General features: G+C 45.8%; 1 protein-coding gene across 1 annotated transcript in view; it reads left to right on the forward strand.

Annotated features, from left to right (window-relative positions):
- The window catches only part of LOC137518827 (acetyl-coenzyme A synthetase, cytoplasmic-like), a 101460-nt gene that overhangs the window by 45988 nt on the left and 38030 nt on the right, over nt 1–17442 (forward strand). The window contains exons 7-9 of the mRNA XM_068237185.1: nt 2181–2259; nt 5488–5625; nt 10419–10589. Of these exons, the coding sequence (XP_068093286.1) occupies nt 2181–2259; nt 5488–5625; nt 10419–10589 (388 nt within the window). The remainder of the gene's footprint in view (nt 1–2180; nt 2260–5487; nt 5626–10418; nt 10590–17442) is intronic.

Consider the following 17442-nt stretch of genomic DNA (forward strand, 5'->3'; position numbering starts at 1 on the left):
AATACACCTTTATTTCCAAATATATTGTCGCCGCACATTGTACTAGGAACATAATTTAAATGTTGTAATAAACAGGACACATGGGCAAATAAAATGTGTAGGTTTGATCTACTTTAAAACTTTTTTTTATTTTCAAACTGTAAGGGCTAAAAAAAGAGAAATAATGACTTTTTTTTTGTTTTTTCTTTTCTCCTCATTTCCTTTAAAATGCATACAAAATAAAATAATTAATAGTAAAATGTACCACTCAAAGAAAGCCTAATTGGTGGCAAAAAAACCAAACAACAAAGTACAGATCATTTGTGTTATAAGTACTGATAAAGTAATTGGCTAATGAATGGGAGGAGTGTGAAATGTAGAAAATTGCTAGGTTTTTTTAGGGGGAAAATCTTAGGGTAGAGAATTGTTCTGGGTTCTGTGTGGGGCATTAACCTCCTTGGCGGTTAATTTTTTTTGCCAAATTGGCAAAAATCCTTTTTTTTTTTTTTTTTTAATTTTTGTTTCATGTAAAGCTACCAGAGTGGTAGCTACATGAAACACCACTAGAGGGCGCATGTGTCCCTCTAGTGCGATCGTCGCCGGCATCTATAGCAAACAGGGGAACGCGTATATAACGCGTTCCCCTGTTTGGCTTCTCCTGTCGCCATGGTGACGATCGGGATGACGTCATGGACGTCAGCCGACGTCCTGACGTCAGGCACACCCGATCCAGCCCATAGCGCTGCCCGAAACTCATTGGTCCGGGCAGCGCAGGGCTCTGGCGGGGGGGGGCCTCTTTCGCCGCTGCGTGCGGCCGATCGCCGCAGAGCGGCGGCGATCAAGCTGTGCGCGCGGCTAGCAAAGTGCTGGCTGCGCGCACAGCACTTTACAGAATAAAAATCGCCCCACCAGGGGCTGAGATCTCCCCCTGCGCGGCATAGCCCGAGCTCAGCTCGGGCTTACCGCCAGGGAGGTTAAAACAAAAAACACACTTACCTGGGGCTTCTATTGACCCCCTGTAGCTGTAATGTCCCGCGCCTGGTCTATTTATTCGTCTAAGGACGAATAATGCTCACTCCCGCGCGCATCATCGGGAGCTTACTGCGCAGGCGCAGCACAAAGTTTTCTTGTACTGCGCCTGCGCAGTAAGCTCCAGATGACGTGCGCGGGAGCGAGCACACGCAGGACCACACAGCCGCAGTTCTATTGAGGAAAGAATTAGACCGGGGCTGGCGACGGCTAATGGAGAATCGTAAGAGGACGGCGCAGGACATTACAGCTGCAGTGGGCCGATAGAAGCCCCAAGTAAGTGTCTGTTTTTTGTTTTTAATGCCCTATACAGAAATGTATGTCATGAGGGTATATTACTGTTATTTTTTTATACACCTTTATTTACAAATAAAGTATTGTTATATGTTGTACTTTATTCTCTCTATGGTGTGTATATACTGTATTTTTCTTCTTCTCTGTAAATTGCATATAAAATAAAATAATTCTTAGCTAAAGGTATGGCTCAAAGAAAGCCTAGTTTGTCCCCAAAAAAATATATAAATCATTTCAGTGTGCAAGTAGCGATAAAGTAATTGGCAAGTGAATGGAAGGAGTGTGGTATGGAAATTGCTCTGGTTTTGAAGGGGAAAAACCTGTGGCAGGGAATTGGTTAAGTAATTGGTAAATAAACATTAGAAATGTTAACCACTTAAGGACCAGAGACTGCTGGTACCAAAACCTGCTGCATACTGATGAATGCCGCATGTACCCGCCCCTCCTTCCGGTCATGCCGCTCTCTCACCGCTGCAGGCTTCGCTCTCTCTGCCGTCGCTATGACGGCAGAGCTCTGTGTGCCGGTCAGGAGCCGCTTTCATTGGCTCCTGCCCCTGTCCGTCAATGTAACCCAATGGGATTGGCCTACAGTGGTCACACGGTCAGGAGCCAATGAAATCGTCCGGGTGAGTGAACTGTGGCAGGAGAAAGTGACGCAATTGTTGTAGCGGCGGGTATGTGCGGTTTCCGAAGCAGTAAAATATACGTCCTGTCATAGCTGCAGCACTACCTGCAGGACGTAGATTTGTACTGCTTTGGTCCGGAAGCAGTTAATAAACATGTTAAGAGAAAATCTATAATCAAAGTTTAAAAGGTTTGTAGCATGGCAATTCTGTCCCATCCTATGTGATAAGTCATGTTTTCTTTCTGTTTACAAGGTCACACATTGTGAAGAACTGCATTGTTGTAAAACACCTTAGTGGAAGTCTAAACAATCAAAACCAATCCAAACTCCAGGTAATTAAACTTATTTCATGTTCCTTTTTTGTGAAGCATATTTTTGGAAAGTGCTTTCTTTAAAGTGGACCTGAACTCTTGCTCAGAAAGGAAGGAAAACATACAGAAATGCACCCTGTATGTATTTAGGGAGTTTAGCTTGTCTAATTCCCCCTCATCTGCGACTAATCACCATAATTTTATCTCTCAGTTGTGTCGGCTCAGGAATCTCTTCTGCCATGGCAGAGCAGCTGATTTGTAACACGGGATGTTACAGATATGTCTGCTTCAGTGAAAGCAGGAAGTAGACGCACTGCAGATTTATTGCTTGATTTCTTTCAGCTGTAACAAAGGAATATTTTTCTTTAAAGGTTATTATGCTGTTGCGTATCTTTTAGAGCAGAGAGGAAGTCCTGAGTTCAGGTCCGCTTTAACTGTTATATTGCCTTTTGTTCCATTCAGGCTAGCAAAGTCTATTGTTATTTCCATGAAGATCTGTGATAGGCAGTTAAACTCTCCTTCAGATGCACATCACAATGGACGGATGCACATCACAATGTTTTTAATAGATTAGACGTTAGATTTCATACACACACAGACACTAATGAAAATCTATGCAGGGTATGGCATGAATGATTGTTATATTATTGCAGTTCATGTATCGGATGAATATTGATTGGACACCCCTGTTCTGTGTCTGATAGATGTGGCTGGCAGTGCTACACAAGCAATGTTTGCCTAAAGTTGGGCAGTACACAGCTAGTGGCTGCAGTGTCACAGATAATATTAGAGAAGATTCCAGCTGAAATCGTATTGGATCTCTGCTGGTGCAAGGTGGTGGACCATCTCTGGAAGATATCAATTATATATCTAATGTAATAATGTATGCCTATCCGAAATACATGCTGTAGGGTGGGATGTATCTTGCTGCAAGACAGGGAGATCTTAACCACTTGCCGACTGCACACTCATACCGTGCGGCGGCAAAGTGGTAGCTGGAGGACCAGCGACGCAGATCTGCGTCGCCAGGTGCCTCCCTAATTAATCAGGAAAGGCCGCTCGGGCGAGCGACCGTTTCCTGTTAGATCACGGAGCGGGTCTCTGTGAATAGCCTGCGAGCCGCTGATCTTGGCTCTCAGACTAAATGTCTCCTTTGTTTACATTGGCAGCGGCCGGGGATCGCCGCCATGTGACAGCGGACATCCTGTCACAGGCTGCACAGGACGGATAGCGTCCTGTGCAGCCCCGATCACCGGGGGGACAGGTAGGAGAGGGAGGGGGGGGGGGAATGTCACCGCTGAGGGGGGCTTTGAGGTGCCCCCCCCGCAACATGCCACCAGCAGGAGCGATCAGACCCCCCCCTGCACATCATCCCCATAGGGGGGGGGAAAAAGGGGGGCGATCTGATCGCTCTGCATGCCAGCTGATCTGTGCTGGGGGCTGCAGAGCCCACCCAGCACAGATCACAAAAATCAGCGCTGGTCCTTAAGGGGGGGTAAAGGGTGGGTCCTCAAGTGGTTAACCAGCATATAGAAATGTAATAAAAAATATTTTCAAAGACTTTATCACCTCTGGAAGTGCTTTACAACCGACAACCTGTGGGCTGCTCTGCCATTTGATTTGGCCCACCAGCATTTGCTTTCCTGAGATCTGTCCCTCTCCTTCCATTATTCTGCAACACTCCTCCTGTCCCTCTACTTGGTTTATGGCACTTTTCCCTCTTCACCATGCCCTCTGGTATTCCCCCCTCTTCTTTATGCTCTCTGGTACTTTCCCTCTCTTCCCAAGCATCTCTAGCACGTCTCCTCTCTGTTCCATGTCATTTGGTTCTTCCCCGTACTCACTGGCTCTGCCCCTTTCCTCCCCTTGCTCTCTGGCTCTTCCTCCTCTCTCCCCCATGCTCTTTGGCTCTTCCCCCTCTCTTCCCCTTGCTCTCCGGCTTTTCTCCCTCTCTTCCCCATGCCCTCTGGCTCTTCCCCCTTTCTTCCCCATGCTCTCTGGCTGTTCCCCCTCTCTTCCTCATGTTCTCTTGCTCTTCCCCTTGCTCTCTGGCTCTTCCCCCTCTCTTCCCCTTGCTCTCTGGCTCTTCCTCCTCTCTCCCCCATGCTCTTTGGCTCTTCCCCCTCTCTTCCCCTTGCTCTCCGGCTTTTCTCCCTCTCTTCCCCATGCCCTCTGGCTCTTCCCCCTTTCTTCCCCATGCTCTCTGGCTCTTCCCCCTCTCTTCCTCATGTTCTCTTGCTCTTCCCCTTGCTCTCTGGCTCTTCCCCCTTTCTTCCCCTTGCTCTCTGGCTCCTCCTCCTCTCTCCCCCATGCTCTTTGGCTCTTTCCCCTCTCTTCCCCTTGCTCTCCGGCTTTTCTCCCTCTCTTCCCCATGCCCTCTGGCTCTTCCCCCTTTCTTCCCCATGCTCTCTGGCTGTTCCCCCTCTCTTCCTCATGTTCTCTTGCTCTTCCCCTTGCTCTGTGGATCTTCCCACTCTCTTCCCCATGCCCTCTAGCTCTTTCCCCTCTCTTCCCAATGCCCTCTGGCTCTTTCCCGTCTCTTCCCTTTGCCTTCTTGCTCTTCCCCTTGCTCTCTGGCTCTTCCACCTCTCTTCCCCATGCCCTCTGGCTCTTCCCCCTCTCTTCCCCATGCCCTCTAGCTCTTCCCCCTCTCTTCCCCATGCCCTCTAGCTCTTTCCCCTCTCTTCCCAATGTCCTCTGGCTCTTTCCCGTCTCTTCCCTTTGCCTTCTGGCTCTTCCCCTTGCTCTCTGGCTCTTCCACCTCTCTTCCCCATGCCCTCTGGCTCTTCCCCCTCTCTTCCCTATGCCCTCTGGCTCTTGTCCCTCTCTTTCCCTATGTCTCCTTCCTTCCTTCCTTTCTCACATAATAGGGTACCTGGGAAGGTGGTATATACTATAGAGGAACTGACTGTTAAAACCGGCATGTGGCCAAATCCACTTTTGTAGTCTCCACACGTAAATCTGTACACCACGCAGCAAGATTTAAAAACCTCTATTATATTACTTTGTTGGTGTATTTATTCTAGTTTTTCTCTGCTGCTTAGAAAGCCTCATGGAGTTTGCTGTGCAGAATGGTTTGGTGGCCTTTCCAGTAACTATGCTAGTCTCTAACATAAGCACATTCTAATTACATGTTCGTTTTCCAGAGTGTCTCCATTATGGAACTACAGTATATAGACAGCATGCTCCATTTCTCCTATATTGCCAAATAAAACAGGTATCCTAAAATGATGTTCTGCTTGTCTGCAGACTGCGTGGAACCCAGACAGTGACTTGTGGTTGGATGAGCTGATGGTGAACACTGAGGAAGAATGTGAACCCGAGTGGCTGGATTCAGAAGATCCTCTTTTCATTCTTTATACAAGTGGCTCTACTGGAAAGCCAAAAGTAAGGGCACAATAGCCTCTGATGGTTCAACCTCAAATGTGTATCTGTTCATGTGCTGCTATAGATAAAGAAGTGTTCGTCATAACGGCATACGTTTTTATGAGCTACAGAGTAAATGTATTGAAGTATTTACAGTTAAGTAAAAGAACCATATTTTGTCCAGGCAACATATGTAAGATTGACAACCGTGCATTCAGGGTTATATTCCAGATGATAATTCACAGTCTACTTTGTTTCTTATGACACCTACAATTTTTTATAACAATGCTTCCTTATTGCTTCCTTCAACAAGTTGACAATATCCTGGTCGTGTCCTGGAACAGGGATACATGAACAAAGGGACTCAGTAGTGATTAGTGTTGCTCTTACAATATCATTGGAACCTGCCTTATGGCTCCTGCAGGTATTGATGACCTGTCTCTGGTCTCAGCTCCCCCACACACCTGGAGCTACAACCGCGTGTTTTGTACATGTTATGTGTTTCTTGTGGTATATTTATCTGTTGGTCTGTACATGACACAAGAGGGTGTGGCTCCACATGTGGGGTGCTGAGTTCCTATCACCTAATGGCGGGGTCACCTACATCTAGTTAAAGCAGTGTTGTGCTATGACCTGTGTTTAAATTCTATGTGAGGAATACCAGGCCATAGAAAGTGTTTATAGCTGTCTGTGAGTGTGGACAGTATTGTAAGATGGGGGGGGGTGCTGGCATCTCTAGTTCTTAGGACACACAGTGGAAGGTGGTGTACACTACCACCTGGAATACCTACAGTACCTCGTGGTGGGAGTTTCATGTATATTGTGGTAGCAGTGTAGCACTATGATTTGTCCTTGAGAACTTTCTCATATTTTTGGGCAGCACGGCAACATAGTGGCTCGCTCTCTCACCTTGTAGCGCTGGGTCCCCGGGTTCGTATGCCATCCAGGGCACTATATGCATGGAGTTTGTATGTTCTCCCTGTGTCTGTGTGTGCTTCCCCCGGGCACTCCAGTTACCTCCCATACCCCCAAAACAAACAGATACATTAATTGGCCTCCCCCTAAATTGGCTCTAGACTACAATGGACATATGACTATGATAGGGATTAGATTGAGAGCTCCTCTGAGGGACAGTTAGTGAAAAGACTATATACTCTGTACAGCATTGCAGAAGATATCATGTGTAATTTTTGGGAAGCACATCTTCAAAAAACGGTATTTAGCACAGATAATAAACGTCAAAAACAACTGCTGGAGAGAGAGAATATTTCACTGGGTGCTCCTTTTTATTGAAACAGGCTTGATATATGGATCAAGTATAATATGATCTTAATAGGGCTTTCATTTTTTTTTTTATTTAAGTCAGACACCGCTTCATTTAATAGAGAAAGCATTACATAGTGCACACACGGTTACATTACTGAACAAGACCCTGTGAGGCAGCAGTAATGGAGTATTTTACATTTGAAAGTTTACTTTTAGCACACCAGGGGCTGAGTGGGTGCCCACTACTCCAGGTCTCTGCGGGTGCCCACTGCTCAAAGTCCTCTGCATGTTCCTACTGCTCAAAGTGTCTGCATAAGCGTGCAGGAGCCAATGGGACATTGTGGAGTTGTCTCACGTTAAAGGATAATGGCCTCAATTCACTAAGATCATGCTAGAGATAATAAGGCAAGAGAAAACTTACCTCCACACGTGAGAGTTATCTTACCTCTTCATTCCTTAAGTTACCTCTCCTGTAGTTAATTTACCTCCTCTGTAGTTAATTTACCTCCTCTGTAGTTATTTTCACATGCAGCTAATTAACAGCCTGTCTTTAACTCTGGAGTTATTTTAAGGATTGGAGAGTTAATTTAAAGACAGAAGAGTTAACTTTAGGCTTGCCTGAGGTAAAATGTTTCCTGAATACTACATGCCTTATCACCATGGTAACAACTCTAGAAGAGTTATTAAAGACAGGAGATAAGTTTGGTGAATTGAGGCCAATGTGTGGCTGTAGTTGTCACCATGGGCTTTGGATATGGGCTGTGCATAAGACTAGATAACTGATGCCTGTTGCAGGAAAGGAGTTTATAAATTTAGCAATCTATCACATACTTTGATATTTGTTCGGATTTCCTCTGTGGGCGTACATTTTTTTTCCTTTAAGGGGAGATTATGATCCACTCACACAATGTTGGTTAGGTGTGATGGTGAAATTCCAATTTCTAGTTGTAACCTTCCTGGCAACAAGTAGGGAATGGAGTTTTGTTGTGGAGGAAAGCAAAAACTGGTCTCCAGTTGTCTGTTATTGGGGGGCAAAGCTAATCTAGATGTAGAAGCAAGATATTGCATTGACATGTGGGACAATTCAGGACTTTCTTTTTTATATTCTTGGAACTTCCCTGGCACTGACCATGTCTCTGTGTCAGGTACCTGTATCAAAGGAACGCCAGCAAGAAAATGTCACGTCAGTTAAGTCCACGTTGCATGTGGAGACATTTATAAACACACTCTTTGTTTTGTGTCGTGTACAACCACTCCTTATCTAAACATTCCAACTAGCTCCGTATGACGATTTCACTGTCGCATACATCACCTGCCCAGGCTGGGCCGGATTGTTTTATTACATTGTTTTGCAGAGCTGTAAACACCAGGAACGTGTTTCCTGCTCACATTTATATAGGTTATCGAGTCTGATATTTGCAGGGTGTAGCCCATTACTGCACAAATACATTTTCCCCTTCTGAAAGTATTGGGACTGGAGTATCAGTAATCTCCCTATTATCTTATTATGATAATGAAAAGTCCAATCCTCATGTGTACATGTAGGTGATAATCCTGGGCAGGTGGATGCATCCCCCCCATATAGCCTACACAAGTGTATGACCACCTTTACTGCAGCTTCCTCTTCTGTGGCTCTCCTGCTAGCAGTGTGGCCCCACTACCGTTTATCATGAATTTTGCCTCGCGACTCATTGCGAAGTAATAGCAGTAATGTGCTGTAGTGCACGGTGCACGTAAGAGTAATTTGAGGTTCCGGCGATCGCTGGACCTCGAATTACATATCCCTTCAAGTTGCTAAGACTCGGAGGGGGAATAGTATTTAATGCCACCAGGGATTTGAGCGGCAGCAGCGTGAGCAGTCATTCGGCCCACCCTGCGCCCAGCTCACCGGCGGCGTACGAATACCTACACACTCATTCATCTCTCCTCTCTCTTCTGTAGTGCTATCCTGTCCTGTTAGTCCCTCCATCTACTGCTTATCTCACAAAGGACACTTTACTACAATTGTCTCCAGATGCCACCATGCACAAAATTTACAACCAATATCCTGACTGTCTCTCTAGTCACGTCATTTCATTCTCTCTCAAATTGACCCCTCTTCTATGGAACTCTCTTCTGTTCATCAATGACCCACACCTACCATTAGATACAACTTGAAAACTCGCTAGCCATCAACCACTACTCTACCATCTTGTACACCGCATAGGTGCATATTCACCTATATGTACCATGTATTGCTGACCTGTTCAATTACTGGTATCTGTTTTCTCTATCTCATTATTTTGTAACTGCCTACAGTTTGTATTCTCTATTGTACAGTGTCGTGGAGGATGCTGGCACTATAGAAATCCCTCTCCTGTGTATCGTAGTGAACACAATATGAATGTTAACCAGTCGCAGGGTGGTCTTCTGTGCATATCTCTTGTGTCTGTGGTCAATGCTGTCATGCACTCCACCAGATATGCATGTTTCTATCATCCTCTATCCCTCCCTCAGATCGGCTATGTACAGGTGGCCAGCAATGACTGTGTGGTTTTAGTGGTGATCATGTTAGATACTTCATAGCTAGATACTTTTATCTTCCTCACTACACAACCAACATGCAACAAACAAGTTTCAGCAAGCTAATGATCTTGTTAGTTGTGTAGGTTGTTGTAACATTTCTCTGTTTATACGGTACTGCTTCTGTGTTGTATTTGCAGACCAGCTTAAATAAACAGTAGCTGGAACTTCCTCATTTTCTAGTCTAATCTACAGTGTATTCTTGTACTGGACTGTCAGCCGTCAGATCAAGTGAGATTATTCCTGCACCAGCCTCCCTTCACACACCAGAGTCCCTGAGTGCGTTCTCCATTTGTGTCCTCCTACAGATCGCTCCATAGTCACCGAGGTGAACCAAAGAGCAGCACCAACCTCCATGTGGGACCTGGCCAATTTGATTACATTGATCTGATCACTCCCCCTGTAAAAGTTACTGGGGTCTTCTACTCACACCTTTGTTTTCCCAGGAAGAATAAAAGCGATCCCAAGCCGAAGCTCGGGTTCCAAATCTAACTCTTACCACTTACATAGGGAAGCCTCAGGATCCTAATGAGGCTTCCCTCAGTTGTTCAGAGCCCCCCATTGCTGAGCGTGGCCCCCCCTTCACATCGGGGCCGCACAGCTCCTCTTCCTGTTGAAATAAGCGCAATGGCCGTGTGAGCCCCCATGCGCAGTAGCACAGCTCCGTGCTACCGCACATGTGTGGAAGGGCTTTGTCGACCATTGAGCGCACTTCAACCAGGGAGAGGCGCTGCGTGGCCCTGATGTGATTAGCGACACTGCGTTGTCTCTAATCTTCTGGGGGGGGGGTTGCGCTCACCAACGGGGGGCTTGGAACAACCGAGGGGAGCCTCATTTGTACCTGAGGTTCGGCTCGGGTACACTTTAAGGGGGCTGAAAGCATTTTTTTCAGTTAAAGTTTCCTTTATATATCCATTTGACATTTATTATGCTCTGCCACGTATTGATTTCTGTTCTTGTGACTGCATGTGTTTGCTCTTTGGCAGGGTGTGTTACACACGGTTGGAGGATATCTCCTTTATACAGCTCTGACTTTCAAGTATGTATTTGACTACCATGAAGATGATGTTTATTGGTGCACAGCAGACATTGGATGGATTACAGGCCACTCTTACATCACTTATGGTCCCCTAGCAAATGGGGCAACTAGCGTTATGGTAAGCTTCTGTGTTTACTTATGTAGTCTTTTACTATGCTTCCACTGCATTATATCAGCTCTCTGTTTCCATTTCATTTGCACTTTATAAACACTGACATTTTCATCCATCCTTTAAACCCTATTTGTCAATATGACTGTATTACTATAGTATAATTATTTGTTTGCCTCTAATGAGCACTCCCGGTGAGTTAAAGCCACCCAGCTAAACAAAAAAATTGAAGTTGTTAAATTCTAAAACCACACATGTTTAGTAGAAAATGTGAATTGAATAAATAATAAATAATGTTGTCTGAGATCCTAAGCCACCTTCCTCCTCCTCCTCCTCCTCCTCCTCCTCCTAAACCTCCACCTCCTCCTAAACCTCCACCACCACACTAGGGTGGAGGACCCTGCCAGGGGCTTACAATCTAAAGGGTAGGGTTAGAGACACATTAGGTGCGTCTGTTGAGAGGTTTCTCTGCAGAGCGTATTATGGTACTGATGCGGGGGAGGGGGTAGGTGAGTCTTGAGGGCTCGTTTGAAGGAGTTAATGTAGGTGTGAGTCTGATGGTGGTGGGAGCGAGTTTCAGAGAGTAGGGGCAGCCCTGGTAAAGTCTAACAATCAAGTGTGGGAGTGAGAAGTGCGCTATGCAAACAGGTGCAGGTCATTGGAGGATCGGAGGGGGTGGGCCAATATCTGCTTGTGGACAAGATCAGCAATATAGGTTAGGCAGGTGCTGTGCTGTGCCAGGCACATCATTTTGAAGTTAATCCTGAAGTGGATGAGTAGCCAGTGGAGCTGTGCATTAACTGCATCAACTTGGACTTCAGTAGGAGAGATTGGTGGGGTGGGGGTCAGCTTTTACAAGAATAGTTAAAATTTCCATATTAATTCAGCAACCTACTGGTAAATATTTTGACATGCAGTTCTAAATCTAAGGAAGTTCTTTCTTTTTTTTTTTTTTTTCTTTCTTTCTTCCTTTTAGGCACTTACCTTAACGTCCATTGCGTTCTGCTACTGCGCATTAACTTGGGGGCACTGCATGGGAAAGGAGTGACGTATGGGTCACCCCGAGCTGTAGGGCTCAGGGCTGGCTCACACACAAATGACATCAAGCTAATTAATGATTTAACAATAGTGTAGTGATAGTGAAGGGGTTAATCACTGAACAGCTTTCGTTTTATCACTGCTAGGCCAGCCGCACTGGAGCACACACTCTGACTGTCATACAATGATATCAATCAAGCTAATTAACGATTTAACAATAGTGTAGTGATAGTAGTGAAGGGGTTAATCACTGAACAGCTTTAGGTTTATAAATGTGTACAGCCCTTGCTAGGCCACCAGCACTGGAGCATGTCTCTCCGTGAGCTTTCAGCAAGCTAAGACGATATGTCTCATCATGGCAGCCCTCCTTATTATACAGGGGGGCTGGCCGGTGTTCCTTTCTGTGATTGGGTGCCAGGGTTTAGGCCGGGAGCCCTCTGATTGGCTCAATGAGGTCAGGTGGGGCTGGCCAGGGTTCCCCTCTGTGATTGGTTGCTAGGGCTTCTGCTGGGAGCCCTCTGATTGGCTCCAGGACGTCATCTCCTTTGTTACAGTATTTCGGATCCGGATATCCGCAATATCCGCGTTACGCGCCCAAATATCCGCAGATAGCTATCCGGATTTTAAAAAAAATCCGGAATCCGAATCCGATAGAGGACAAAAAGTTCGGATATCCGGGTTACCCGGATATCCGGAATCCGGATGAGCACCACTGCTTAAAGTACCCCTTACTCTCTCCCCCCCCCCCCTCCTGTTAAAACTTTTAATATTGTTTTATTGCTGGTGCTGCAACTAGCACACAGCACCAGCCTCCCCCCTCCTGTGCCCCCTCTTACCCCCGTTCTGCTCAGTCAAAGTCTTCAACTGAGGCAGAACGTCGGATATTATCGGGGAGGAAGTGACAGTTCTTCCTCTCCGCTGTGTGTACATAACTCCGCCCTCTCCACCTGCCGCTTTAGTTCCACATGTGTTTCACTGCACACAGCACGCAGGGGAGCTGCGCTGTGTGGGGACTTGTGATAATTGAGGTTGGATATTCTTCCGACCTCAATTAACATGAGCCCACATACAGCGCAGCTCCCCTGCGCGCTGTGTGCAGTGAAACCCATGTGGAACTAAAGCAGCAGGTGGAGGGGGCGGAGTTATGTACGCACAGCGGGAGGAAGAACTGTCACTTCCTCCCCGATTTTCAATGATCATCTATGCTGTTAGAACGGGCCACGGGGAGCACTGGAGGGGGAAGGATGATGCTGTGTGCTGTGAAAAGTCACACAGCACCAGTAATAAAATAATTTAAAAGTATATCCAGACCAGGTCAGGGGTACTTTATGAGAAAAAGTGAATTGCATATTAGCCCTGGTGAGAGTGACAAAGAAATCCCCTTTTTTGGGGGTCATTTTCCTTGCTTCTTTACTATTTTCCATTTACAACAGCAAGTTGCAAGCATGCAAGGCGCACTGCAGATCTCACTTTTCTTACAATTATGGTGCCCGACCTCAGAATTCTGCTCTACCTGCTGATGTGATTAGTTTTTTTTGTGTTCAGAAGTAAATTGTCAGCATTTCTGCTCAACATTCTAAGCTGCCAGAGACTCAGATTAGCTTACCTAGGAGATCAACTTGAATTCCAGTAGAGATACGCGAGGTCACTGACGTTACCAGTTACCTCATTGGGCTTGTGAATCACAGAACTGGCTGACAGGATTACAGACATTTGGCTGACAACACAGTTTAGGTATGTAATTTAGCTGTTAATGCCTGAATTCAGCTTTAACTGCTTTATGGTGACATGATTGCTTTATGACAATAGCCTGCCCCTACCTAAATAACCCTAATCTGGCCTCATAGAGAAAGACACAGACACACACACGTATACACACACACACACACGTACGTACACACACGTACGTACACACACGTACGTACACACACGTACGTACACACACGTACGTACACACACGTACGTACACACACGTACGTACACACACGTACGTACACACACACACACACACACACACACACACACACACACACACACACACACACACACACACGTACACACGTACACATGAACACACACACATGTACACACACACACGTACACTCACACGTGTACACTCACACGTGTACACTCACACGTGTACACTCACACGTGTACACACACGTACACACAGACGTACACACACACGTACGTACACACACACACACGTACACACACACGAACACGTAAACACACACACGTAAACACACACACGTAAACACACACACGTAAACACACACACGTACACACACACACACGTAAACACACACACACGTACACACACACACGTACACACACACACGTACACACACACACGTACATACACACACGTACACACACACACACGTACACACACACACGTACACACACACACACACGTACACACACACGTACACACATACACACGTACACACGTACACACACACACGTACACACACGTACACACACACACGTACACACACGTACACACACACACGTATACACACGTACACACACACACGTATATACACACACACGTACACACACACACGTACACACACACACGTACACACACACACACACGTACACACACACACACACACACACACACACACACACACACACACACACACACACACACACACACGCACACACACACACACACTGGTCTTTTCTGTCTACATACATTGTGAAATGGTGTTTCATGTTCACACAAGTCTTGAGCAGGAATTACAGTCCAAATATTTATTATTATATTTTTTTTTACGAGGTCAAGGAAGCAAGAAAGCTAGGCTGAGCCACATTTCACAGTTTTTCCACTTATAAATGACATATGGTTATTAATTTTCTAGCATTTTTTTAACTTTATACGCCGTCCTTGGTTATAAACATTGTGTAGCTGTAAGGCTTGGTGGTGTATTCTCCACAGTCAGTATGCAACGCATGAGCTGACGTGGAGGAGGTACACACACTAGCACCAGGAAACAGGCTATCCCTAGTATAGTGGAGGGGAGGACTGACTCCAATAGGAGATTGTGGCGCACAGAGCCGGTGCAGATCTGACAGCCACAAACAATGCTTTCGTATAACGTCTCAGCGCAAAGTAGCGCTGAGCGCATAAACCGGAACTGAGGAGATCAGGACAGGTAGACAGAATGAACGCTTGCTAGCTAGCGGCTACTTAGCGACAGCAAGCGTCCAAAACCAGACAGACTGGAATGAGGCAGCCAATGCGATGCGGCGATGGCGTGCCTCACAAAGACAGGACAGGACAGTCAGAAAATAGCAGGATTAAGATAGATGAACGTAACACAGATAAATATACAATAAGTATGTTTTCCTAGCGTATTACAATTACAGCTATCAATGAAACTATTTGTAACGTCTGACTAACATATGTATATATCGGCAATGAACCGATATATGACATAAGCAGGAACGCTGACTAGGACTGGAGCAATACAGGGAACAGGACTCAGAAGGTATATGTGAAGAGAAGAACCGAGAGCCAAAATATAGTGTAGTAGGTTGTGATAATGGGAAAATAAAGCAGAGTACAAAATTATACTCACAAACATGGGTTACCTCCAGGTAACCACTATATAAGCAGGTGAGGAGATTAGCCTGTCCTCACTCAGGATTAAGAAGTCGCTCTCTGTAGACAGGAAAAAGATGGGGTATCCCCCTCCACCAAGGGTGGATATTCAATATGACAAGGACAGAGGCGCCAAAAGAATAAAATCAATACTTAAAAGGTTTAAAAATTGCTGTGGAGGCAGTGGTGGACTTACCTCCAGCAAGTAGACACAACAAACTGTGTGTTTAGAACAAGTTAGATTTATTGGTACACTCCGGGGGGCGGTCGCAACGCGTTTCGCAGGCAAAGCCCGCTTCCTCAGGCAATAATGAACGGAGTACACAACAGCATTAGGTCCGGGTAACACCTGGCGCCTCGTACGAGGCGCCAGGTGTTACCCGGACCTAATGCTGTTGTGTACTCCGTTCATTATTGCCTGAGGAAGCGGGCTTTGCCTGCGAAACGCGTTGCGACCGCCCCCCGGAGTGTACCAATAAATCTAACTTGTTCTAAACACACAGTTTGTTGTGTCTACTTGCTGGAGGTAAGTCCACCACTGCCTCCACAGCAATTTTTAAACCTTTTAAGTATTGATTTTATTCTTTTGGCGCCTCTGTCCTTGTCATATAGGACTCAGAAGGATTCGCTATCTCTTCGCAGAGATGAACGCAATCCACAAACGGTAACAGAACAGGATTCAGAAGGATTCGTTATCTCTTCGCAGAGATGAACGCAATCCACAAACAGTAACAGAACAGGATTCAGAAGGATTCGTTATCTCTTCGCAGAGATGAACGCAATCCACAAACAGAACCAGAAGCAGGGTAACTACCTCAGCACGGGTGGTCACGGTACGCGCAACCTACCAAAACGTGCTGGAAAGCTGACTAACTGCACACAGGATATAAACAGTTCGTGTACGTATACATCAGCGACACTGATGTATTAACGTAACACAAATACAAGGAAAATAATAAACGTGCTGGTATGCATATATATTGGCAATGAACCAATATATGATGCAAAGACCAGCAAAGTATCTTTATAACAAGAAACACGATCGGGGGCTAAAGCGACAGCAAGACAGGCTTAAGCTGAAGCTATGAAAAACCCAAGGAAACCCTGCAGGAAGCAGATCTTTATACTGAGGTCATCCAATGGGAGCAGACATGCAGATTCCCACACAGGTGAATGACAATCAGTCACAAGCTGACAGCAGGGAAAAACAGACAAAGCTATACAGCTTGCATGGAAATAGATCAGAACTGCCTGAGCTGCAGCACTACTACTTCCAGTAATAGCTGCTGCAGCAGCGATCATTACAGTAGCCCAATATCCTTTATACTTAAAGGGATACTGTAGGGGCGTCGGGGGAAAATGAATTGAACTTACCCGGGGCTTCTAATGGTCCCCTGCAGACATCCTGTGTTGGCGCAGCCACTCCCCAATGCTCCGGCCCCGCCTCCGGTTCACTTCTAGAATTGCAGACTTTAAAGTCTGAAAATAACTGTGCCTGCGTTGCCGCTGATGTCACCAGGAGCGTACTGCGCAGGCACAGACCATACTGGGATTGTGCTGTACACTCCTGGTGATGTCAGTTGGATCGAGGACACGGCAACGCAGGCGCAGTGGTTTTCAGACTTTAAACTCTGAAATTCTAGAAGTGAACAGGAGGCGGGGCTGAAGCATTAGTGAGTGGCTGCGTGGGCACAGGATGTCTGGGGACCATTAGAAGCCCTAGGTAAGTTCAACTCATTTTCCCCCGACCCCCTACAGTATCCCTTTAAGCATAGAAATGTTCAAAAGATTCCTCCGCACACCTTCCATAGGTTAAAACCAAGTCCTTTATTAAATCATCATAGAAAAAATAGCAAAAAATAGAACAGCAGTAAGCTGACGCCTTTCTGACCCTATTGGGTCCTTAGTCGTAGCTTAGTCGTATACTTAAAGAGAACCTGTACTGAGTAAAAATATTTAAAATAAACACATGAGGTAACTTCAAATGAACATTACATAGTTACCTTGCCATCGGTTCCTCTCAGAAGCTCACCGTTTTCTTCTGACAATAATCCCTTCCAGTTCTGACAATATTTTGTCAGATCTGAAATATCAGTTGCTGTCAGTAAAAATATCAGTTGCTGTCAGTTATAGCTGAGAGGAAAACTGATGTACCAGGTAATGTCCATGTTTCCCTATGGCTCAAGTGGGCGATGTTACAGTTTAACTGTG

This window comes from Hyperolius riggenbachi, chromosome 5 (assembly GCF_040937935.1).
Source record: "Hyperolius riggenbachi isolate aHypRig1 chromosome 5, aHypRig1.pri, whole genome shotgun sequence".
In the NCBI taxonomy this organism is placed as follows: domain Eukaryota; kingdom Metazoa; phylum Chordata; class Amphibia; order Anura; family Hyperoliidae; genus Hyperolius; species Hyperolius riggenbachi.